The 25169-nt window shown below is 43.9% G+C and overlaps 5 protein-coding genes across 12 annotated transcripts in view; 4 read left to right on the top strand and 1 right to left on the bottom strand.

Annotated features, from left to right (window-relative positions):
• The window catches only part of LOC108097431 (cadherin-86C), a 28353-nt gene extending 15427 nt beyond the window's left edge, over nt 1–12926 (top strand). For 2 of the 6 annotated variants that reach the window (XM_017199711.2, XM_017199704.2), the window contains exons 2-12: nt 315–1192; nt 2000–2083; nt 2150–2275; nt 2339–2488; nt 2549–2663; nt 4911–5103; nt 6416–7733; nt 7778–7926; nt 8683–8773; nt 9319–9509; nt 9572–12926. In XM_017199711.2, coding sequence (XP_017055200.1) covers nt 317–1192; nt 2000–2083; nt 2150–2275; nt 2339–2488; nt 2549–2663; nt 4911–5103; nt 6416–7733; nt 7778–7926; nt 8683–8773; nt 9319–9509; nt 9572–12188 — 5910 coding nt within the window. In that variant the 5' untranslated portion in view covers nt 315–316 and the 3' untranslated portion in view covers nt 12189–12926. Of the gene's footprint in view, nt 1–314; nt 1193–1999; nt 2084–2149; nt 2276–2338; nt 2489–2548; nt 2664–4910; nt 5104–6415; nt 7734–7777; nt 7927–8682; nt 8774–9318; nt 9511–9571 lie in introns of those variants that run through there. The other 4 variants (XM_017199719.2, XR_001771780.2, XM_043208953.1 and 1 more) reach the window with 4 other exon arrangements.
• Nucleotides 12927–13890: 964 nt separating this feature from the next.
• On the top strand, nt 13891–16026 carry LOC108096238 (protein midgut expression 1). The gene is made up of 3 exons (XM_017197660.1): nt 13891–14022; nt 15488–15691; nt 15748–16026. Exons 1-2 carry the CDS (start codon nt 13988–13990, stop codon nt 15678–15680), a joined length of 228 nt encoding a protein of 75 aa, XP_017053149.1. The 5' UTR covers nt 13891–13987; the 3' UTR covers nt 15681–15691; nt 15748–16026.
• Nucleotides 16027–17117: 1091 nt separating this feature from the next.
• LOC108096843 (probable histone-lysine N-methyltransferase set-23) lies at nt 17118–18037 on the top strand. Its single transcript, XM_017198757.1, is given in 3 exon segments — nt 17118–17593; nt 17596–17829; nt 17889–18037. Coding segments are annotated over 3 exon segments (798 nt in total). The 5' UTR covers nt 17118–17178.
• LOC108096826 (lysophospholipase-like protein 1) lies at nt 17911–19019 on the bottom strand. Its single transcript, XM_017198732.2, has 2 exons — nt 18091–19019; nt 17911–18026 (listed from the first exon to the last, which is right to left on the bottom strand). The coding sequence occupies exon 1, from the start codon at nt 18799–18801 to the stop codon at nt 18094–18096; it is 708 nt and encodes a 235-aa protein (XP_017054221.1). The 5' UTR covers nt 18802–19019; the 3' UTR covers nt 17911–18026; nt 18091–18093.
• Nucleotides 19020–19111: 92 nt separating this feature from the next.
• LOC108096788 (kelch-like ECH-associated protein 1B) lies at nt 19112–25114 on the top strand. Of its 3 annotated transcripts, none has more exons than XM_017198676.2 (6): nt 19112–19191; nt 22152–22474; nt 22549–22806; nt 22865–23547; nt 23674–23879; nt 23944–25114. In XM_017198676.2, exons 2-6 carry the CDS (start codon nt 22160–22162, stop codon nt 24720–24722), a joined length of 2241 nt encoding a protein of 746 aa, XP_017054165.1. In that variant the 5' UTR covers nt 19112–19191; nt 22152–22159; the 3' UTR covers nt 24723–25114. The 3 variants fall into 3 exon arrangements, with proteins under 3 accessions (XP_017054165.1, XP_017054158.1, XP_017054174.1); XM_017198669.2 differs by lacking the exon at nt 19112–19191 and adding an exon at nt 20844–21236; XM_017198685.2 differs by lacking the exon at nt 19112–19191 and having other exon boundaries at nt 22372–22474; nt 22527–22806.
• Nucleotides 25115–25169: the final 55 nt, after the last annotated feature.

Below are 25169 nucleotides of genomic sequence, written 5' to 3'. Positions count from 1 at the left end.
GTAGTTTAAGTCGCCTCTTCAAAAAAAACAATGGTAAACAGACCATGAATCCATGTAATGTGGTTAAACACTAAATTAAATTCGTTTATTAATCTAAGTGGTGTAATTATGATAATTAGCTGGCTTTAGCTTACAAAATTAGTGCTTTATCGTGAATAGTTAATTAGCCCTAACTTAACAAGCTCGTTATAAAGAAAAGCAAAATGCATTTTGCAGTATTTGTGCATATTTATGTTTCGGAATTAGAGTTGAGAGATCTTATACTTTGCTTGCAATTACTGAAACCCTAATTTTTGGCAATCGCCCAATTACAGAAATGGCTTCCACAAGTAGCAGTAGTCAGCCGGAGAAGAACCGCTCCACACAGATCCCGCTCGGCCGCCTGGGAACGGATCCGATCAGTCGACGGACGAGCTCCTCGGTGGAGGAGGATCCCAGTGGGCAGGGGCAGAGGAGGGAATGCTACTACTGCGCCCCAGCTACAGTTACCTCCCCCCCGCACCACCATCGCCTGAAGCAGCAGCATCAGCAGCAGCAGCATCAGTACCAACAGCACCACCATCACAGCCACCAGCATCAGCATCACCACCGGCATCATCATCATCATCATCATAGGCGGCAGAAGAAGCAGCAAGAGCAGGAGGAGCAGCAGGAGAACCAGCAGATCCAGCAGCACATCCAGCACCACCAGCACCACTGGCCATCGCGAGTGGCCGGTCCGATTGGTCTTTGGCTGGGCGCAATGACCGCCTATCGACTGCTGACAATCAGCCTCCTAATTGGCATTCTGTGTCCACATCACGTCCACGGTGCGGACCCCAAGTTCGATCCGACCACGCGCATGCGCCTGGTTCTGGTGCCGGCGGACGCACAGGTCAACTCGGTAATCTACAGGTTGCGTGCCACCGACGAGGAGTTCGACTATCCGCTGACCTTCGAGTTCGTGGGCGATGCCAGCGCCTCCACCGTCAAGGTGGAATCGCTACCCTGCACCAAGTACAACTCGGTCTGTCAGGCGAACATCGTGCTCCAGCGCCGATTGGAGCCGGGACGCTATTACGACTTCCAGGTCTCGGTGAAGGACACCAAGGGCGGCATGACCACGCAGCTCTGCTCAATTACGGCCACCAACTTCACCACGCCGCACGACCTCATCTTCCCGCACAAGCCCGGCATCATAATGATCCCCGAGGTGAGAACCAGCCCATCTATCCATCCACATCCAGAACCATATCCTCATGCACATGCACATGTGCCTTCGGTCAGAACGTTTCAATTACCAATTACGAGTAACGCCCGTGAAGACATCCGGCAAAGGGGAGCCCCAGCCACGGCCACAGCACTTGGGGAAAGATCTATTGTTCGGGGTCTTGGGGTCTGAAAAGCATTTAATAAGAAATAGAAAGAGTACATCACCATATTACCGAAGATGAAGTATTTTTTCTATCCAGAGTGATATGCTGTTTCTTGTGTGTTTGCTGATTAAAAAATGTGAAAGTTCAAACGTATAATTATTATCTTGATTTTTGGTTTTTGTAATCATCAAATAAATACCTTCCAATAGTTTGTTCCTTATAATAAAAAATCATATTAAAAAAGATCATTATAATCTATAAAAAATCTATCCTATCCGTACACCTTTTAAATTTGATACCAACTCCAGAAGATATAATCAAAAATAATCAGAAGCAATAATCAGAAATAAATATAATATAATTTAAAGTTAAAATAAGAATAGAATGCTTTTATGAAACTTTTATAGAAAATCCGGTATATATTTTTGCAAGTGTAACCACTTTAATAAAGCAGTAATCAGATAAGCCATTAGAAGCACGTCTCCCAATGGGAAGATGCTATTCGTTTTTCATAAGCGATGCTCGTACACGATAATCATTGTTATGGTGCAAAATTACAAGCGGATTCGGACAGGGTCAAATGTGTAATTTAACCGGCCGAAATATCAAAAGTTATAAGCCCCAACCTCGATTTATCTTTAAAGGATGCTAAACGCGGCACGGAATTGGATTATGTAATTGCCCGCAAGAATCCGCTGTTCCAGAAACCAGTCTACCTCGAGTTATGGGTAAGTGGGGACCCCTAACCCAGCGAACACCATGATTTATGGATCCTTCTGCCTTCCGCCGCACAGGGTTCTCCGTTGTTTGCCATAAGACAGAAAATCGTATCTTCCGAGACGACAGAAGGCACCGTTTTCCTCCTAGGACCATTAGACTTTGAGAAGCAAGCCATGTACCACCTAACGATACTAGCCAATGTGAGTGCTGAATATTAATTGGGCCAAGATATGGCTTAACAACTGTTTAATAAATGTCCATAGGATGCCTATGCCGAACCTGGCCAGGATAGTCGCAACATAGCGGGAATGGAGATCGTGGTCATTGTCCAGGATGTTCAGGATCAGCCGCCGGTCTTCACTTCTGCTCCACCAGTCACCAAACTGCCACCTGGAATACTGCCAGGCGATAAGGTAATATAAGTTGTATATACCTTTAATAAACATATATTAATGATTATTATATCTTTGTAGATACTACAAGTCCATGCAGAGGATGGCGACAAGGGAAACCCCCGTGAGGTTCGCTACGGCTTGGTCTCCGAGAACAATCCGTTCACATCGTTTTTCGATATCAACGAAACAAGCGGTAAGTTAAGTAGTAACTATGGCAAAGAAGTGATCTATTTCTATGCGGAAGTGCACTTAATTTCCGAGGTCCGAGCATTTATCACAAAGATAACACACTTTAATTCCTCCGGCGAGAGTCAAAGCACTGGGAATGCTTATGTAATGGCTACTCTTGCCATCGTCCACTGTAATAAAATGAGATAACATCTTCATGGGACACTGATAGTGCATAGATAGCGGAGAATTTCAGCTTTCTGCGGGCTCAAAAGATGCATCGCAGATTCCCATACCGATGTGGTGTGTGCTGTGGTGTGGAGTTGTGTGTGGTGTTGAGTGGTGTGGGGGCCAGGCTTTTGCAAATATAGTCGCAGGAAGCAAGAAAAATGGTCTGCGCATGGGCAGCGGACTTAAAAATATTGACCACAAGTAAAGCAAGCAAAATAAATTGGACGAAAATCAGAAACCACAAAAGCAACAACAACAATCCCAAGGAATAAGCGGGAATAGGAGGGAATGAGTGGAGAAGAACGTCAGGTAACCGATATTAACATAACTACCAGGTGGTGCGGTGGTGCAGCGGTGCAGCGAAGTGGTTTCCAGAGGGAGTCGGGCAACACGGCAAGCCGCTTTGTCGTCAGACTCGTTAGATAGAAGCAGCCATCCCCCATCTCTCCCCACTCTTAGCCATCTCTCCCCACTCTTAGCCATCTCTCCCCACTCTTAGCCAACTTCCTCCAACGTCAGCAGCAATACCCGTTCATTCCTCCGTTCGTTCATTCGTTGGCTCGTTCGTTGCGGCCAAGTTCTGTGCCGCAATTTGGCCCAAACCACCACAAGGCAGCACCACAGAGACTTCCTTGTTTCGTTTCGTTTGGTTTCGTGCTAGTCTCGTCTCGTTTCGACTCGACTCGTCTCGTCTTTTTGGCCTGCCAGCAGTAGCACTTTGATGACTTTGGCTATGCCAGTATGTAAGGCCGCTCTTGCCCCGCCATCGAATATAATGGCCGCGGCTGTCTCCACCTTCACCTTCTCCCCCAACCAAACCCCACCCCATCCCCCTTTTTTTTAGCCATGTGGCAGTGGGAAGCGCTTTGGCGAACGGCCTTTGAGCGGGCTGCCATGAAGATTCACAGTTTACTGGCTCTTGCCAAATGAATTTCAAATTGGTATCCCTTTGGGGCAAAACAATTAACGGCGTTGTGCTCGATATTCCCACTGCCCGGATTTATTAAGAGTGTTATAAGTGCTTTTCTTTTTGGTCTGGCCAACACAAACTAGTTGTTACTTAACGGCGAACAACGCATAAACATATATTGTACCACTTTAAAGTATAAACTGCACCAGCCTGATTAGTTATGTAAATTGGGGGTTTGTAAGGTTAATCAGCCAGCTGAGATTCTCTAGAATCTAGAATCGCGAGGAGTGTAACTACGGCGCCGGATAATTCGCCGAAAGTTAATGGGAAAATCTCCTCCTGCTCCGCACAGAGAATCTTTGCATATTAGCGACCGACCACCGGGAAAAAGTACAAGCCTGCCATAAAAAAGCGTTCAATAAAAAATTGGAAAAAAAAGCATAATCAACATGAACTGAACTTGGCGTGGGAACTACCAACTTTCTGCACCATTTATCAGGTTTGCTGATGACGGCTGGGTGGAAGGAAAAACGCTTCTGGGCCCAAAGGCAGAGAATCTAAGCAGTTTACAGCTGCCCGCAGCTTTCAGTTTTTCCAGTACGCAAATCACCCCGGAAAAAGTGCAAAAAGCTGCAGTTCCCATAGTTGACCTTTATAATTGCCTTTGGATGTGAGTGATGGTTGAGATAAAGTTACTATTGCCGCTTGGAAATATGAAAAAGACATGCCTTTATTTGGTTGCAAGAGCAAGGGGATTAAGCATCAGATTTTTCAACATTTCTAGCTATATTTTATTTAATTTCTTAACTAATCTACAAAGGTTCTTAGGAATACAATATATTGAATTTGAAATAAATACATATTGCCAGTATTCAAAAGTAATCAGCATGTGGAAATATAAAATTAAATGATTGATTTATTTATTGTTTTATTAATTTATAAATATACAAGTATCAAGAGCTTGAAACTATAATGAAAGATATACATATGTTGCTAAAATGAATGGGTTCCTGAACTGTTTACCTTATAAACTTCTTACATACATTTTGAAATATAATTAATAATCAATCAAGGAGCCACCCCAAAAGCTGCTTACTGAATCGATTTTTCCCTGCGTTCTTTGGATTTCAGGGGAGATCTTCCTGATGCGACCCCTCGAGGACATCGCCTTCATCACGCATGTGGGGGATCCGGTGCTGCTCACCGTAATTGCGGAAGAGGTTAAGGTGGGTCGTGACGAGCCGCCCGCACTGGCCTCCACGGTCCAATTGGCGTTCTTTCTGCCCGATCGCACCAATTCGCCGCCGTACTTCGAGAACGATCAGTAAGTACCAGTGCCAGTACCTCAGTGCCTCTACCACCAGAAGAACCAGCAGGTTCCCATCGCAACAGCCGGGGGGTACAAAAAAAGGTATAAAAACCAAAAAAAAACCAAAAATGAGGAAAAAGAGTTAAGAGCGAGGGGCAAGGGCAAACCTGCCTAACCACTATGGGTCCCTCGAACTGCAATTTGGCGAAGTAGGAGTGATGTTGCCTATCCGAAAAAACAAAAAAAGACACCCGAGCTGCGACCAACACAAACAACAAATTTTAGCCGCGTCCATTAGCATAAAGTCCTAAAATTCTTGGCATAGGCCAAGAATCCACGATGACGGCGACAAGGCGACGACTTAGAAGACCAAGACGGCCGAGACGACCAAGACGGCCAAGACGACCAAGTCGAAGACGAGGACTATAAACTCTTCTGCTGAAATCAGCGACTGCAGCCTCCATTTATGCGCACTAACTTTGAACTCGCAGTCCGTCGTTCTAGCCGAATTCTCGAATTCCCGACAAACTGGAAACTGCCAACTGGAAGTCCAGCTGCAGTCAGCAAAAAAGGGAGCTTTTCGTCAATAAAATAATCCATAACTCGGGAAACAGTCGTTAAAGTGTCGGGTCGAGAAGGGATTTCTTAGATTTCAAAGGTTAACTTAGATTTTTAAAGAAAAGCAAATATAGAATGTCTTTAAATGCCGCGCAATAAATCTTAGTTTAGTATCATGAAAATAGCCAATTAAACTGTCCATATTTTGTGGTGATTATTTCAGCCTTTATTGCAAATATAAACCTTTTAGAACCACTTTGAAGATTGCCATTCATAAAATATATTTTTAAGGACTGCAAGAACATATAAATTCTCATTCCCACAAAAAAATTAGTAAAGTTTCAAACAGATGATTTATTGAAAGCAGTTTTCATTATTTTAATTGCAGAAAAAATTTCTTAAAAATTGTTAATGATGCTTAATGCTCACATGTATGTAAAAAAATGTATGATTTTCTTGACCTAGAGATTGAGGTTTGAGGTTTTCTTAGCTCATAAGAATATCTTGAACTGTAGAAACAAAATGTTGGAATTGATTTCCGAGAGGTTTGACAGAAGTGCTGGGCAACTTTTTTGAGGACTGTAGAGGTGGGTTGTCGCACGCCTTAACAACAGAGTACAGCGTTCACGAAGTTCCTTGGCCATGCTAATCTCTGGCTCACGACTTTCCCCCCGGCTCTCCTTCGATCTCTCCCCCTCTCCCTTCCCCCTTCACCCGCTGCACCTCTCTAATCTCCGGATGGTTCTCCTCCCGCTTGGTTTCCCCGCAGCTACGTCTCGAGGGTGGACGAGAACGCCCCACAAGGCACCGCACTGACGTTCGTTGATCCCTACGTGCCGCGGGTCTACGACGATGATACGGGCAAGAATGGAGTCTTCTCGCTGACGCTGCTCAACAACAACGGCACCTTCGAGATCACTCCCAATGTGGCGGAGCGGAGTGCCGGGTTCCTCATCCGCGTGAGGGACAATTCCTTGCTGGACTTTGAGCAGCGACAGTCGGTGGAGTTCCAAATCCTCGCCCAGGAACTCGGACCAGCCACCAATCTCTCGGCGCTTGTAAATGTCACTGTTTACATCAACGATGTGAATGACAATGCACCGGTTTTCGAACAACCCGCTTATTCCGTGGAACTCCCTGAAAACATGACAGCGGGTACCAAAGTGGTTCAGGTGTTAGCCACAGATCCTGATTCCGGTTTGGGTGGCAAAGTGCGTTACACGGCCATTCTGGGTTATCTTAATACCTCCTTGAATCTCGATGCGGAAACGGGACTCATTACGGTCTCGACCAACAAACACGGTTTCGATCGGGAAGTCATGCCGGAGTATCATCTCTACGTGGAAGCTCGAGATATGGATGGCGAAGGAAATCGAGTGCAGGTTCCCCTAATCATCAAATTGATCGATGTGAACGATGAAACGCCCATCTTCGACAAGGATCTCTACGAATTTATACTCACACCCGATCTGATGGGCTTCACCACCACCGCAGTGATCCACGCGGAGGACAAGGACGCCACTGCTCCAAATAACGAAGTGCGCTACGAGATCATAAATGGCAACTACGACAATCAGTTCGTTTTGGACAAAGTCACCGGTGAGCTGACGGTCAAGGAGAAGATCCACCTGCGTTCCAAGAAGAATGCCAAGACGAGAAGAAGGCGACAAGCGGGTTTGGATAACGAGGACACGGATATCTTCATCCTGACAGCCAGAGCCTATGATTTGGGGGTTCCAGTTCGCTTCTCCACCACCACAATTCGAATTTATCCGCCGGAGAGCAGAAAGCGAACCATGACCTTCTTGGTACCGGGTCACAATCCCGACAGAGCGAAGACCGAGGAAACCCTTTCGACCATCTCGGGTGGCAAGGTCTACATCCACAACATTCGACCTTTGCGACCCGATGAGCTGACAGGCACGGAAGTGTCCACGGGAAATCCGGCAATTAAGGAGCGAAGTGCCGTGACGGCCACTGTGATTTACGACAGCTCATCGGTGGTGGACATATCGGAGATCCAGAGGCGGTTCTCCCAGTACAACAACTCGTATGCCGTCATGCCGCAGGACTCCTCGGGAACAGATGTAAGTGAATCCTGGTGGACGGGGTTGCTTTATGCCTTAAATAGACCCTTACCCCCTTGCAGACTCAGTACAAGGCCGAGAACAAGGTGCTCTTCTGGCTGCTCATCCTTTTGGCCACCCTGGTTGCACTCACCATCTTGATTCTGCTGCTTTGCTGCATCTGCTCCTGGTGTCCACTTTACGGAGCAGCCACGTAAGTACCAAGAAAAATAAATACTTTACTTCGATTGGGTTTACTTTAGTGGGTTCCGCACTTGAGTGGGTTGATTTAATCTTTGGAAAATATCTCATACTATTTATGTTAATAAAGCTCACCTGAACCATAAAATATCTAATCAAATTATACAATATTTTCCATTTAATTAAATTACCCACCAAGATTTTCCAAAGATTACTTTCTAATCTGAAAATGCAGTGTCAAAATTGCTGAGGCACCCCATTGTAAATTTCTCACCTGTTGACTCTATCACTTAGGCTCTGGGTGATAAAAGTTAAAATGAAAATTATGTAATTGTAAACACTGCACATTTGGAGTGCATAAAACTCGTTGCAAGTGCACATATAAAAAGCAGCATTCGGTTTAATAGTTGCAATAATATTCATTAAAAGCCAACTTTCGAATGCCAAATTGGTCATGGGTTAGCCGAACTGTAAAACTAATCCTGGCAGGCATTTGCCTACCATGTGTAAAGTGGTCAAATATTTACGATGACCAATAAATGTTGACGCTATAAACGCAATTGCATTTTGTAAAAGCCGGTCTAAGTTAATTAAATGAGTCCAACGGACATTACCCAATCTAACCAACCACTAAGCACCAATTCCAGCTGGGAGTTCCTTTGATCGAATGACTGGCTAACAAGTATCTTAACACTTTCGGGAACATTTACGTATCAACCAACATCACAAACAATCTATCCATGTATAATCTTTTATTTTTCTCTTGTAGCAAAAGAATAGTTAATATCAGTAGAACTGAAGACGATGTGCATCTAGTGCATAGGGAAATGGCAAATGGAAAACAAACAAAATCTGTTCAGGTAGATTTTGAAATTTTTCGAATTCAATTGTAGTAGTAAACGTAATGCAAACGCACTTACCAAATTCCAAATTTAGCAAATGCTCTCAATTTTAAGTTTTTCATTTTTGATTTCCTTATCGACTACGAAATTTTTCACTTTGCACAAAACAAAAAAAATGGATGTGGAAGTATAACTAACATATTCAAACTAACTGATGGTAAATTTCACAAAGCAATTGTTATTAAAAATTGTTAAGCAACACAAAATAATAAATATTCAAGTTGTTTTTAGGAATCCTTTTCCAGAAACAATTTTTTTGTGAAAAGTGCTCTAGTAAATTTCACAAAGCAATTGTTATTAAAAAATTGTTATGCAACACAAAATAATAAAAAAAATAATAGATATTCAAATTGTTTTTAGGAAACCTTTTCCAGAAACAATTTTTTTGTGAAAAGTACTCTTGAGTCTTGGCTTCCTTTGCATCATAAAAATCTTTTATGCTTTTTAGGGCTAATAAATGTCAGTAAATTGTAGTAAAATTGAATACCGAAAACGATTTTCAGGTCGCCGAGTGGATGGGAAGACGCGACGCCTGGTCGGCGGAGAAACCTCCAGATACCCGAACGAAGCCCACCCGCTGGGAGTTCCACGATGGACGTGAGCAGCTTGACGAAGACGTAGGCAGGAGCCAGGACATCGGCGAGAGGCGTCACATCCAGTCCGCCGAGGAGCAGCAGCGACGTGTTCGCATCAAGTAGGATCAGTAACCAGATTAATATACTATATATATTTAACTTATATATATCCGATTTGCAGGAATAACCGCACAGCCAAAGACGATCTTCATCTGAATTTCCACAACTCTAGGACTAATCTGATCAACGACCGTGACGTTTACATGGAGGATGTGATTGAGAACCGGGACGTGGATGATAGGGAGCACATAACCAGGACCCGGGTAAACCGGCAGGAGTACGGACGAAGGAAGCAATACGATTCGGAGGTGCGGCACATCGACGATGATTCCATGCGGAGGCACGAGATTGATCGAGGCAGCGACATCGACTTCAACACGGCTCACAACAGTCTCAAAAGCAAAAGGGAGCTGTTTATCAAGGATGGAAATGTGGAGATCCTGCAACTGATGACCAGGGATAAGACCAGGGATGGCTTGAATCTGGACGACGACAATATCTACGTGAATGTTCCCCTAAAACCTGCGGGTAATCTCTCCCATCCTCAGCTCCTAATGGTGGATAATTCCGGTAAGGAGATCCTGATGAGGAGGTTCATCGAAGAGCAGCCGGATGGCAAGCAGATCATCAGGGAGCACTACCAGATAGTTCCTGGGGCCACGTACATCCAATCCATGCCGAACGAGGTGCAACAGGGATCAACACTGAAGGGCGATACCTTCCCATTGGGAAAATCGGGACCAAATAGCATAGTTTACTCGCAATTAGAGCCGGAGGTGAAGGTCATACACACACAACCCGTGCAGGCAGCTGAAGGGGTATCCTTGGAGCAGCAGATGCAGCCGGCGGTGTCCAATCAGTCACTCACCCACGAACTGGAGAACTCGCTCAAGCAGCAGAACGCTCTCCTCAGGCAGATCCTCATGGAGAAGGAGAAGCTGGAGAACGCGTACACCCAGCACGAAGTTGCCCTGGAAACGCAGAGTCTTCCTGGTCAGTCGATGGCCATTGGAACTCAGACGGATTGCGATGCTGGGACACAAACAGAGGGATTGGATTCCGCCCTAGATCCAGAGATTCTCCACGGAAAACCCTCCCGCCGAAGAGCCCGCAGTGAGAATGATGAGTCCATGTCCGAGGATGGTTACGAGTACGTCCGCTTCAATCCGCCAAATAGTCCGGAAGGAGTTTACTGGATCAAGCGACGCAGGACGAAAAAACGTCCGAGGCAACCACGTAAGAGAATTGTGATGGTGGAGGAGGTGAAGCGGAAGATAAGGACGCCCATCAAGGAGGAGGAGGAAGTGCAGGAGCGGAAGAAGCGAGTGCCGCCGAAGAAACCGCTTAGGGAAACCAAAACGAGCATCCTACGAAAGCAATTAAGTGACGAGAGCCGCAAGGATCATTCCCGAAATGGGGAGAGTCAAACGGGCAATCGCCGCAGATCCGAATCGGGAAGTAGAGATCGGGAGATGATAATCGAAATCACCGATTCCATGGACGAACTAGCCAGTCCAGAATCTCATAGCATTCGCAAGGTGCAGGTGGATAAGTACTACAAGCACTCGGATGCCGACTTCGATGAGGACGACACGGAGTACTCCATCGATTCGGATGGGGATGAGATCGTAATCAGGACCAACTACCCCATTCGCAGCCAGGAGAACCACAGATACCGCAGGGAGGAGAAGATTTATGCAGAGCCGGAGCAATCGGTAGATCACAAAAGGCCAGCGAGGAAAACTTCTCCCACGGACTCTCAACCGGAAGCCATGCCGCGATTATCCAGGCGAGATAGTTCCAAACGGAGCACCAGGAAGCAAACCTCCTCGGAACCACCGCACAACCGGGTGTCCATCTCGAAGTACGAGTCCACGGTGACGGAGAACGGAAAGAAGCTGATGACCTCCTCCACGGAAATCGTAGGTTCAAAGCGGTCCCTAACCGATCGCAGTTACCAGAGCGAAACGGAGTTGGCAGCCCTCGAGCCGGAGGAACGCAATGTGCCCAAGTACATGGAGTGGTACTACAACAAGAAGAAGTCCTCCGTGAGTGGACGAACCTCCACGGAGTCGTCCAAGTCCCAGCCATCGATCAAGAAGAAGGTGGGAGCTGCGGAGAAGCGCGTTTCGAAGACCAGGATCACTGTGCATCCCAAGGAGGCGGAGGATGATGAGGAGGGTGGTAATGGCAAGTACAAGCCGGAACCTGCTCCCCGGAAATCCCCGCCGAAGGGAAGCCGGATGCTGAAGGAGGATCGAGCGCTGAACAAGCAGCACAAACCAAAAATCGAGACTGACACGAACCACCCACTCCTCCAGCACTCGGAGCACCGATTCGAAAGGGAGAACGCCTTGGAGGTGCCAGCTGCACCCACCAAACTGCCGCACTACATGTACCCCGAAACTCCGCCACATGCAGCTGCCGCCGGAAAGGATTCCAAGTCCAGCAAGGACCAACGACCCAAGCCATCGCCCATCCGGGAAAACGAGGTCAAGGTGTCCAACTCGAAGATCAACGTGGAGAATCGCGGGGCGGCGAATCCCACGCAGAAGCAGCTGAATGCCTCAACCCTGGAGGACGACCACGATTCGGGGATTGCCATGAACTCACTGCTGAACAGCTTGGGACGCCGCAATCCCATTGCCGAGAAGAAGAGCGTCTTCTCGATCGCCTACGACGATGTCAGCCGGGTGAAGAAGATCAACTCGGGCGGCGAGTCGCCGCAGTACTCGTAGGACCGATGACTCCAAGCCACTCCAAAACCCTAAGAGAAATAGGAACAATCATATGTGATAGCCTCAAAGGCTCCCTACCTGCGAATCATCGAACCAACACTATCTGCAATACTGTATAATATACACCAAAAGCCAGCTTGTTAGCCCATTCGTAGTCTACGGTTGAGTTTGATGTTGATCATGATCTTGATAAGTTCGTTCAACTCGTTTCCGTGCACCGAAGAAAGTACGTTAGGATCCGGATCGGTTAGCAGCCTTCATTTTACCCATAAGCCGACAGATGTAGTTCAAAGTTTTATATTTAACGTTATACCTAGAAATGTGGCATGGATCGTTGCAGAGGGGCTTTCCTCCAAAGGATAAGACAATTCTTCGATTTTTTTGGAGGATATAAATATGCCATGCCATGTCGCCAACGTATTCAACTCTATCCTATATGCATAATTAACTGGACTACGTATGACCAAATTTGTTAGGAGTATTTATACGGATTATGTTTAATGGATCTTTGTACATACATACATTTGTAGTTATGGATATCCCACAAGTCATTACCAAGTGCTTTCCTACCCGAAACTTGTGCAAATGTGTATGTACATAAGCTAATGTATATTATGCAGTCGAACAAACAGATGCCTGCCATATTGAAAACACTTGCAAATATAATCTAATAAATCTAAAGCGAGTTATTGTAAATACTTAAATATAAGCTTATTTGAATAAATCAACTTAATCACACATTTTCCTTTTTATTTATTTGTACAGCGGGTGCCCACAATTTTTGGGCCAAACGCATTTTGAAGTACCAGGCGAATTTCCATATTGTTCTCAAAAGTATGCTACACATTTTTTATGGAAAATTTACACAGCCAAAAAACCGACTGAAATCTGTTATTTTTAATTTATGAGTAAAAACTTTTCTCGTTAAAATCTTGCGGCCAAACCCAACATGTTCAACCAAGCCTGATTTTGAAGTACCAGGCGAGCAGAATCCAAAAATAGGTTGCTACTTCTAAGATTCTCCTTTTGAGAGAGATTTTATATAGGTAAATAATTAAATTAAACTGCAAGGGTATATCAGCTTTCATGTTGTGCTGCTTTTTATACGCACTACTCAGTTTCAGGTTACCAAACATATATCTAGGGTATTAAATTTAATGCTGTGTTATTATTCACGCCGCCGTCAACTTATCACCCCGACTAGTTAAATGTTTGTATAAGAGCTCAAATGTCGAGGGAAGTGCGTACAGCACTCACGCTTTAGATATCAAGTACTTATTTACGAAGCCAGAACTCCAAAGAACTTTATGGGTTTGAACCTTTCCCAAGTTCACAAGACTCTTATACTGGCTCAAACTCCTAAGAGGAACAACGAACCGAGTTTTTATAAGAGTTTTAGGTACGGGCACAACCTCAAACCAGAAATCATTTTTTAACTTATGTTTTGTTATTAAGCATATGTATTTATATCGACATTATTTAAAATATCACAAAAAATCTTTAGCTAGATTTTATAAAATCTCCTGAAAACAAATTTCACCAAATAGTGCAGCAAAACATTATGTATATTTGTTACAATATTTTCGGCATTATACCACTGTGCGACGTCGAACCTGTTTGACAGAGAAGTTTTCGAACCGATTGGGACGCTGAATAAACTCATCGTCGACATTCTATTGTCGTGGTTCTCTGTGAGTTGTTTGGCTTTTTCAGGAAGCCTTAAATTAAAAATATTTACTTAATTGCAGGAGAAGAATATATTTAATTCGGAGAGCTTTCGAAGAAAAAAATAAAACAACATGTGCAAGTGTCTCGCCGGAAACGTAGCCTGCTGGTAAGTTCTTTAATTAGATTAGCATCGTAAAACTCTGGCATCTTGTAAGTTGTAAGAAAAGGGAGGAGTTCAAGTGTACAGAACCATCTACAAGTAAAGTTTATGAATCGGTTGGTACGGACATTATTAATAGACCGAGACAGTGAGTAAGACGGCAAAAAGATAAGAAAGTGTGCAACCACCTGATAACTCGAGGTTGCTACTATTTACATAGAAAAATGTATGACTCCTATAACAAGATCATTATACAAAAGAGAGCTGTGTGCTGATACATATATATTACTTTTACTATTTATATACACCGAAAATCGCACGAAGAGAACAATGTAATTTTGAAGCGGAAGCGTAATTTTAGAGAAAAACTGGAAATCGCCCTGCGAATTCTCGCTTGCAACTCTTATACATATCGAAAGGTATCAGTATTGGTTTGCCCTCATACAGGTTTCCATTGCACGAATGAAAACAATGAGAGCAGGTAAACAAACCGCACGAGAGTCTGTACTCAGATCCGTTCTACCTGAAAGTATTTCCACTTTCGATGGCTAAACACATCGCAAACAAACGCTCCCAGAATGAATTACTTAATTGTCTATGCTATCATACGCATATTTTCTGCGAAAAAAATATATACGTACATGACATGCAACATGGTATCCACAGAAGACTACTTATTATTATTCCAGCTCACGCTTCCCTAAGGCACTCGACTATATGTTTGCATAGATATGTATACATATGTACATATGTATATACACTCGTATTCGTGCACAGTGACCACAATTGAAAAAGCCCATGCTTGCGTATCTATCAGATACAAACGGAAATGTGGTCACATCGAGAAGCACTGTGCTTCGCATTAGTTTCCTTATGTACCATCTGGCTCCAGAAAGTCCTGGCTCCGCTGAGGCGCGACGGAATTATTCCTTCAATACAAACCATATCTACCCCCAGGAATCACCCCGTCCTCCAATCGTTTTGGCCAACAACCGGCAGCTTGTCGCCGGTTTCGCATTTCCGTAGGAATGCCAGCTCTTGGCCATCAAAACGTAGTGGTAACTCGCTACTGGGGTGGAAATTTTATCTACGACTCTTGTTTGGGGTGCATTTTTATTAGACGCCACTCTTCATGCGTAATTAATTCGGAAGCATTGCATCATTCTATGAGCTGTCCGAAGTAGAGTTTTCCCCATAACTATCAAGGCTAATGAAACTAGTTTGCTGGTAGTGAAGTAAAAAATGTTTTAAATACTTTAGTAAAAAAAACATATGGACACTTTAAGTACTTCAGCATACATAAAAAATACACATGGTTGTTGGTCTCTAATGAAGTAGTGACCTCATTGAAAAAAATTTTGAGAAATGTTTACATATTTTAGATTGGACTCATTAGCAAGATTAACTAATTTATTTGGAAAACCATTTGTTTCATACAAAATATTTAATCCTTGAAACTTTATCTTTTCAGTTGCTTCAACTGCGCTCTGAGTGTGCTTATTTCAATCATAAGCGCATTTTTGGTAGTCATCATTGTGGTCGGCTTGGCTGTCTACTTCATTTACTACTACGAGAAGGAGGACGATGTGACTAAGTTCGCAAATCAAGGAATCGATAGCGTAAAGTCAGGATTTGACACAATCAAGGATAAGCTCAAATTATAAAACTAACCTTGGTAAGTAGCAAATGCACATGTTTTCCCTTTGAAGTTAATAAAGACTTTTCTTTTAGATACGTTCGCATCAATAACTGTTCCAAGCTTTGCATAATTCCATCGAACCAGATTAATTGCCACCAATTTACACAAACATACACCGCCGGAGCCTTTTTGAGGAGGATTGTTAACATTTTTGAGTAGCAGTACAAATAAATATTACAAAACCCTCTAAATATTATTGTGAATCTCCATCAAACAGAAAGTTTCTTCGCATAACAATTTTACTATAAAGTATTTATGCTGTTTAAGTACGGAAAAACTTATATAAAAATAAAGATGTTTTAAAATAAAAATTAAACACATTTTAAATAAGAAGAAATTGGGCTATCTTTAACAGAAGTATTTATATATTCACAGAGGTTCGCATTAAATAAAATACATATTTTTTATATGTATCTGTCCAAATGGGGATTTAATTCGGCAGCTACTTATTTTTGCATTAGTCTCCCTCCGATTTGTCACATTCTGTTGTGACTTCCCCCTGATACCCCTTAAAATTTAATATGAACCAAGAGCATGGACGATTTGGGTATAACTATTAACTAATATTTAATACTATTAACTACTACTTCTTGTACTTATTACATGGTCAACCAAACATTCCAAACAACTCGAGGATTGACTGCGTGCTGCGTATAAACTCTTTTAAGCTTTTTTACAGCTTCCGCAATTACAATTTATGACGTTCTCTGCCTAAACAATTTCCGGTTTTATAAGATAACTCATTCAATTAAACATTAAATTTAGTTCTGATAAGACCTCAAAGAAGTGATTAAAAAATTCTTTGAATAATAAAGATTTTTTAAATTGTTAAATGTTGTCTAAAATAAACCTTTTTCAAGGGCCAGTGCCCTAAACAATTGGGCATTGGCGTCTAAACAAATCTCTTTACCTTTTAATGTGCAGATGCCATAGTCCTCCTATCCGTAAAATATCCCTCCGCCCAACGTGCCAATCTCAATAAAATCGATATATTTAGAACCATTTTGAAGCCATCGACTCGATGAACTTCTACCAGGCTCCCATAAAGTACAGAAGTGCTGCCAATCGTTCGACAACTTCGATTGGATCCAAATCAGCCCCTTCATCGCTCCGAAACGGAAACCCAACACGATGGGGGAGGGAAATGTTTTACATGATGGAGCGGTGAAAACTCACCATGCAGGGGAAATGGGAGCTCATCACGAAAGAAAGTTAAGACGGTCTGGCAACGCCGAAAACAAAACGGTTAAGTGTAAAATAAAAGGACATGACATTTAAACAAACAGTTTTGAATCCTTTTTTAGTAAAAGACTTTTTTATTTAACAAACATTTTTAAATTTAAAGTGTGACCGACTGCAGTTTTGTTAAAAAGGGAGAAACGTAAAAACGCTTTAAAATCATACTTATTCAGAATACTGATTCCAACTATGTTCCTTACAAAATAAACATAAACATTCTTGAAATGGAAGGATCTGAAAGAACTTTCAATGACGACTACGAGCACATTGATGATCTCGAGTACATTTTGGAATCGGTGTTGATGCCCAGCGATGGGAGCTTAGATTTTGAAAAACTGGCCAACGATTACAATTCCGTTCTTCTAAACCAATGTGAATGCGAAACATCCTGCGACAGCGTGTCCTGTCCTCATGGAGGTCAATATGAGTACACAACGGATGGCAGGGAACTACTTCTTCGAAAATCGTCAAATCCAGTCATTGAGTGCAGTGATTTATGCAAATGCAGTAAAAACTGTTGCTCCAATCGCCTTGTGCAGTTTGGCCCCAGAAAAAATTTGGAAATAATCGACTCTCCTGTATACAAATCCAAAGGATTGCGGACTACGATAAGCATTCCCAGCGGTGCCTACATCTGTGAACCGCGGGAGAACTTTTGACAACAACCGAGGCCAAAAGGCGAGTGGAAATCAACGAAAAACTCGGCCATATGAACTATGTTTTAGTTCTGAACGAGTACGCCAGCGAAGTAAAGCAACAGGTGACTATTGTGGATCCTGCGAAACGTGGAAACATTGGGCGGTACCTGAACCACAGCTGTGAACCCAATTGCCACGTAGCAGCCGTTCGAATAGACTGTCCCATACCGAAAATAGGTGAGGTTTATTTCTGGTTATCCTATGGTTTCGAGAGCTTATCTTTCAAAAATCTCAAGGTATTTTTGCTGCTCGAAACATTTCTGCCAGTGAGGAATTGTGCTTTCATTACGGCGGAGAGGGGCAGTATAAGAACGTAAATAAGGGAAAGACTTGCCTCTGCGCTGCTCCGAGTTGCACGGGTTTCATGCCAAACACTGAAATATAAGGATAAATAAGTGATATACCTATTTGCTTATCCAAGTCACTGCAAAGGCTTACCTGTTATAGTTTATTTGGGACTTGGATTTCCAGCGGCGGCAGCTTTTCCTGAATCCATTGCTCAAGATCCTTGATGGATGCGGTTTTCAGTTCGTGCAGGGTGTTTCTCAGTGGGTGGAATGTCCCCTTGACGCCCAGTTTTTTCAGGGCTTCAAATGTTTCCTGGCCCCAGTCTAGCGGCACGAGCGTATCACGCTCTCCGTGGAATATTCGCAGCTCGGGAAGGGAATCCGCTTTACTATTCGCCAATGATTCGTAGACAACAGAGCCTCGATTAAGGAAGGACGAGTGAGCAAAAACGCCCGCCAAACTGGGCCGCAAATGGTAACCAGTATGCAAGGCCACGGCCCCGCCCATGGAGAATCCGCCCACGATGATCCTGTTCAGCGGTATCCCGCTGGCCACCTCCTCGTCGATCAGCTGGTTGATTTCTTCGTAGCACCGCGACATACTCTTCTTGCTCTCCGGTGCGGCAATGTTCACGGACTTGCGGTCGAACCAGACATTGGAAAGATCTCCACCCAGTGGAGTATACTTTTGCAGGGGAGCCGTAGGATAGAGGATCTTTATATGGGGGTACTCCAGATTGCGACCGAGCAGGAAGCGCACCCATTCCAGAACATTGGGGCCGGTGTCGCCGGATCCGTGAAAGAATATCACTGAAGCAGTGTGTTTTCCTGTGGCGTTGACAGTTTTTAAAGCCGGCTTCATCTTTTTAGTAACCTTTGGACAATTGTATTGCACGGTTTTATTTAAGTCCTCCAGAAATCAAAGGGCAGCAGTGTGACCAGCTAGGCAAAGATTAGCCAATGTTTACGAAAACAGCTGTCGGCGAACAAATATTATTTATTAGGTGTATCACTAGATGTATCTATTTATATAACTTTTTCGTAATAATTTCGGGTTTATTATTTCCCTAGCCTCTTTTTGCCACCCTTTCCACCAGTAGTAAACAAAAATATTGATAATTTTTTGACCATCCGGCAACCTCTGAAGTAACACATGTAAACACTCACACGCTTTCCAACACTCGTCTGTTTACCTCAAAGAGGAGAGGAGAAAAAAATCGGAGTGGCAAGTGGCAAAATAAATAAATAAGTTGTGAGTAACAGTAAATAAATCATAAAAAAGACGATCACAATATTCCAAATCAAATACTATAGTTTTTTCAAGTGGTTGCAAGCGTTTTTATTACCTGTGAAAGTGCATTTAACTTCGTGTTAAAACTTCAATGAAACAAAGGGAGGAATTTAGGGTTCACTTTCCCGTACATAATACGTGGTTATATACAGTCTCCGCGAAAGCGAACCGAGATCTTGAAATCTCTTGTGGCGCTGTGTAAATGTTTACCGCGCATTGCAGTAATCTCTTACAACAAAGTGCCCCTTCTTAATCACAAGTGATGGCCTTCTTGAGAGTTCCATTTCCATGGCCTCCATCAGCTGTTTGGCACATGGCAGTGGGAGTGAGTGAGAGTGCCTGTGTGAATGTAAATTGTATGTACAGCAGTAGTGCGTAAGTGGAAGGGGGGCGGGGAGTGGAATGTAAGTGAGTAATATTTGTTTATGTGGAAGCAAAGTTCAACGGTACCTTGACACACACACACCTGACAATCGTGCTGATTACGCTATTTGTTTTCACCTACACAAATCCGTTTGAACGTGTGAATATAATGATGTGAACGTGTATAAGGTTTTGCCTCCTCACCATGATTCGGCACTATTTCGCCCAGTTTTTGCCTTTATCATTCATTTACCAACAACCACAGCGTCACTTTACGCGGAAATTTTTAAAACCGCATAATCGACAAGAAGAATCAGTTACTAACGCAGCTGGACTTCCAAAGAATTACAAATGTGGTACTTTCGAGGGAAGCCCCTTTTTACGCTGATCTTCAGGTTAGGAAATTCCGATAAAATATATCTACGAACCAACGCATTTATACATACTTGTTTGTTTACATACAAAAATAACCTTTTGGTGGTATAACGCATTATACATATTAGGAATCCAGTTTTTCAACTCAATCGGAAATGTTTAGTGTCATCCAGATAAAAACTTCATAAATTGCAAAAGTAGGTAACGTTTTTTAATCTGTGGGAAATCCTGTGCGATACCCCACCGATATGACTTGGTATCTCGAAATAAATTGCCTTTATTTAATTGCTTTGTAACAGTGATAGGTTATTATTAAAATTTCTATTAACATACATACATACATACATGTATTATGTTTCACTTTTCATTCCGATTTTTCGGACCGTTCATCATTTTCGGACTTTGATCAGTTTTAGGCTATCAAAAAATTCCTAATTCTGAAATGATGCGCATAAACTTTTTCAAAAATGTTGTGTAGAAGCACATCTACCCTACAAATTGATTGGGTGGGTACACAAGAAGTAAGACATAGGACATAAGAAAACAGAAACCTGCTAAGCAGGTTAGGCATTTCTCACCCGAAACCAAAAGTCATGATGGCCAATTGCTTAGCAAAGGTACCAATTTCTGAACATCATCGTTACGATCCAGAAAACGCTCGTATGCCGAGCGTTCATTCATGGCATACTTTTATCGCCCCGAAAAGAAATATCCACCTGCACCTGTAAGCAAGGGTGCCAAAAACACCCGAGTCACATGTAAGCATGATAGCGCTCTTTGTAACGCTCCCCGCCATCCGAGAGATAAGTTCTCTAGGGGTCTCTGGGCCTTTCGATTCCCCAACGCGATGGGTCGGTCGGTCTGTGGAGCTCCGAATCAGCAGCAGTCAGTTGACGGGCTCTCTCCACGGCGCACGCATGATCGCCGGAGCGGATTTGCGGAGCAGCAGCTGATCGATCGTTCGTTCGCTTTCATTTTCAAAGAGTCTTTGTTCCGCGAATCGAACTTATCTCAAGTGGAGTGTGTTGTGCTTTAAAAGAAATAAACTCTCCCCACAAAATTAAGTCTTCCTCTAAAATTAACACTTCCCCAAATTATACAACCACATCCTGTGAAGTGTGAAACTATTAAAGATCTCCTCAACGATCCCAAATAGTGCCAAAAAATGCAAACGCAAATGCAAGCCCAAATGCAAACCCCCATGCAGTATGAAAGTCACATTACCGACATCCCCACCGCCCACAAGTTGTACGCCCGCCTCCAAGAAGGTTCGTTTTTTATTCCATTTTGGATTTTACGAGGGGTCTATAGTTCAGTTCACAGTGAGTTTGCCAGATAATTTCGTTACTCGGGCTTTTGGGGGAAAAAAAACCCTGATCATGACGGCGCACATTGCGAATCGAGTTCTCTGGCGGGTTCCACACTCTAAAACAGCCCACAATGATTGGCGAAAATGTTTGAAACGTTTTTAGATTGCCCTACAGTGAAGTCACTCGAAGTCGGACGTGAAATGTTTAATTAATGGAGTGATATTTCAGCAATTTCAGGTGCATTGCCCAAACCGCGCGTGTGTCGTTTTAAATATTTCGAGACACTTGAATGTCGTTTTAGATATTACCGGCGAAGAAACTGGTTTCTGGTGACAGTGCACAATCCGGTTGGCTTTCTTAACCTTTACAGTACACGCTCGAAACTGTAAATAAATTGTTGAAAAATAAGTTTATCTTATCTTGATAGTTTTCTTTTTGAGAAACAATAAATCATTAATCTAAAAATGTTCCAAAATATTTGAGAGGTAAAAGTATTTACCAACAAAGTATTATATCTCTCTAATTTCTAGAACGTATTAAGAGCTCGTCGTATCTTAACGTTCAGCTATCTGAGATATGCATAAAATTGTACGTCATTTCACACTTGGAGGATTTCTTTAAAGTGCCATCTTGCTTTATTTTGCAAATCATAGCAGATTAGATAACATAATAGAATATATAGCCCAGGCTGATTGCCGATCTATTTGCGATGGATTCGGTACAAGGGTTATAGGGCTTTGCTGTAAGTGTGTGCCAGTTACTAAAGGAAATGGAAAAGTATTGATAGCTTGAGACTGCAACTAAAAACGTTTACATATATAAATATTTAATTCCTTTGGCAAAAATTTGAATAATTTGTTTCCTACTCTCCAGAGGCTGAGATGAACAACACGTCGGAAAGTTGTTCCATCTCGTCGGCATGCGGCGGTCGGTTCGGGTCGGTGCACTCGACCTTGGACGATCACGATGCAACGGACGACGACATGACCTTCTGCATGTCCAACTACGCCAAGGAGGCGCTAAAGATGATGTTCATGATGCGGTCGCACGGCATGCTCACGGACGTGGTGCTCGAGGTGAAGAAGGAGCTCTTTCCCGCCCACAAAGTGGTTCTGTCAGCCGCATCGCCCTATTTCAAGGCCATGTTCACGGGCGGACTGAAGGAGTCGGAGATGTCGCGCGTCCAACTCCAGGGGGTAAGTTGTGTTCAAGCGCGGCCCTCAATTGGTTGGTTTAATGGATGAACAGTTCGTCCGTTTCGCTATTTCAGGTCTGTCCAACGGCCATGTCCCGCATCCTGTACTTCATGTACACCGGCCAAATTCGAGTGACTGAGGTGACGGTGTGCCAACTCCTGCCCGCGGCCACCATGTTCCAAGTGCCAAACGTAATCGACGCCTGCTGTGCCTTCCTCGAGCGCCAATTGGACCCCACGAATGCCATCGGCATCGCCAACTTTGCCGAGCAACACGGCTGCGTGGAGCTGCAAAAGAAGGCCAATGTTTTCATCGAGCGGAATTTCACTCAGGTGAGTGAGGTCTCCCCTTTGTTCACTCAACAGAACTACAACTGTTTTGTTTTCCTAGGTGTGCCAAGAAGAGGAGTTCCTTCAACTTTCGGCTTACCAGTTGATTGCCCTGATCCGCAGGGACGAATTGAATGTGCAGGAGGAGCGAGAAGTCTACAACGCTGTGCTTAAATGGGTTAAATACGATGAGGACAATCGGCACTGCAAAATGGAGCACATCCTGGGCGCCGTGCGCTGTCAATTCCTCACCCCGAACTTCCTCAAGGAGCAGATGAAAAACTGCGACGTTCTGCGAAAGGTTCCCGCCTGTCGGGAGTATTTGGCCAAGATCTTCAAGGACTTAACGCTGCACAAGTGCCCGGGTGTGAAGGAGCGAACGCCCAACACCACTCGCATGATATTCGTGGCCGGCGGTTTCTTCCGGCACTCACTGGACATTCTGGAGGCGTACAATGTGGACGACAAGACGTGGACAACACTGCCAAACCTGCGCATTCCAAGATCCGGCTTGGGTGCCGCTTTCCTCAAGGGAAAGTTCTACGCGGTGGGAGGCAGAAACAACAACATTGGCTCCTCGTACGACTCGGATTGGGTGGATCGATATAGTGCCGTCACCGAGACGTGGCGTCCTTGCGCTCCGATGTCCGTGCCGCGACATCGAGTAGGCGTGGCTGTTATGGATGAGCTCATGTACGCCGTGGGTGGTTCGGCAGGCACGGAATACCACAACACAGTGGAATAGTAAGTATTTATAAGTGAATTTGGAAAGGGGACAATAGAGTTTGAAATTGAACAAGATGGAATAAACCCTGTTATTGTTCTTTTATCTTATACTTAATTAATAACATTTATTGCAATCCCTTGCAGTTATGATCCCGATCTCGATCGCTGGACAATCGTGCAGCCTATGCATGCCAAGCGTTTGGGCGTGGGAGTGGTGGTGGTCAATCGCCTGCTTTATGCCATTGGAGGTTTCGACGGACTTGAGCGATTGGGCAGCGTGGAGTGCTACCATCCGGAGAACAATGAATGGAGCTTCCTCCCGCCCCTGCAAACCGGTCGAAGTGGAGCGGGTAAGCATGATTGAAGTGTACTCTTATCGCCACTCGAACTACATTGTGATTAAATTACAATCAGGTGTGGCTGCAATTAACCAGTACATCTACGTGGTTGGCGGCTTCGATGGAACCCGGCAACTGGCCACCGTGGAGCGTTACGATACCGAGAACGATACCTGGGATATGGTGGCGCCCATCCAAATTGCACGCAGTGCTCTCTCGCTAACGCCGCTGGACGGAAAACTTTATGCAATTGGAGGCTTTGATGGCAACAATTTCCTTTCCATTGTTGAGGTCTACGATCCACGAACAAACACCTGGACGAAGGGAACGCCACTGAAATCTGGAAGATCTGGTCACGCATCGGCGGTTATTTATCAGCCAGCGTGTTCCACCACGTTCATGGACTACGAAGACAGCGAAACTCCGCAATCGGATGGAAATAATGAAGGGGACAGACACGGAAACTCATCTCAAAACCCCTGTGGCAGTGGGGGAAGTCCACCCTTTTCTGGAAGCTCACCCAATATGCAGTTTCACACGTCATTCGGAATGAGCGGGTGCAACAATTGTGACTCCGAAATAGATGTGAAGCCCGAAATTCCACCAGAGCGGCATAGTTTTCAAATTCCAGCCATCAACTCGGAGGAGCTGGGCAATCCGAACTGTCCCTGGTCCAGAATGCAAGCAAAATTTCGAAGAACTCCACCGATTGGCTTCTCGACGTCGGAGGAAAGCCAATTGAAGAACCTACATAAATTCGACAGAGCGCGAAAAGCGTGTATACTGAGCACGGCAGCGAAAGTCATTCACAGCCACATCGAAGGTCGTCTACGAAAACTCACTGCAGCCACATGACAATACGAATCCGAGCCTTTCGCTTAGCCGCAACCAAAAACATCATTCATTGTACAAAGTCTGTTCGCATCCCCTAGAATTCCATGTTGAGAAAGCAGCATTCCATTGAAATATTGCTAGTGTGTTCGCTAGGTGATATGTAGTCAAGCAGTTTTTATGGCATCCATAACATTAACTGGCGCTCGTCTGCCCACTTTTTAAAGATTGATTAGGGTTAAAAGTTGATTAGTGGAGGAAAGAATCGTATTTTATGTATTTCGTAGGCAACATTACTGATAACTTGCATATTGTACTTTTTTTTAAAGTAGGTTTATCAAAGGAATAATGCGCATCCAAAGTAGTTTTTAAGCAAAAAAGTAAATATAAGTAAAATAAAAACTTTTTAAAATGAATTTACAGTTGTCTAAACATTGGGCTGGTTTGGAGGGTTAAGCCGATAATTATTCC

The sequence above is a fragment of the Drosophila ficusphila genome, unplaced genomic scaffold, assembly GCF_018152265.1.
Source record: "Drosophila ficusphila isolate 14025-0441.05 unplaced genomic scaffold, ASM1815226v1 contig_791, whole genome shotgun sequence".
NCBI lineage: Eukaryota > Metazoa > Arthropoda > Insecta > Diptera > Drosophilidae > Drosophila > Drosophila ficusphila.
This window is presented reverse-complemented; position numbering and strand designations above follow the sequence as displayed.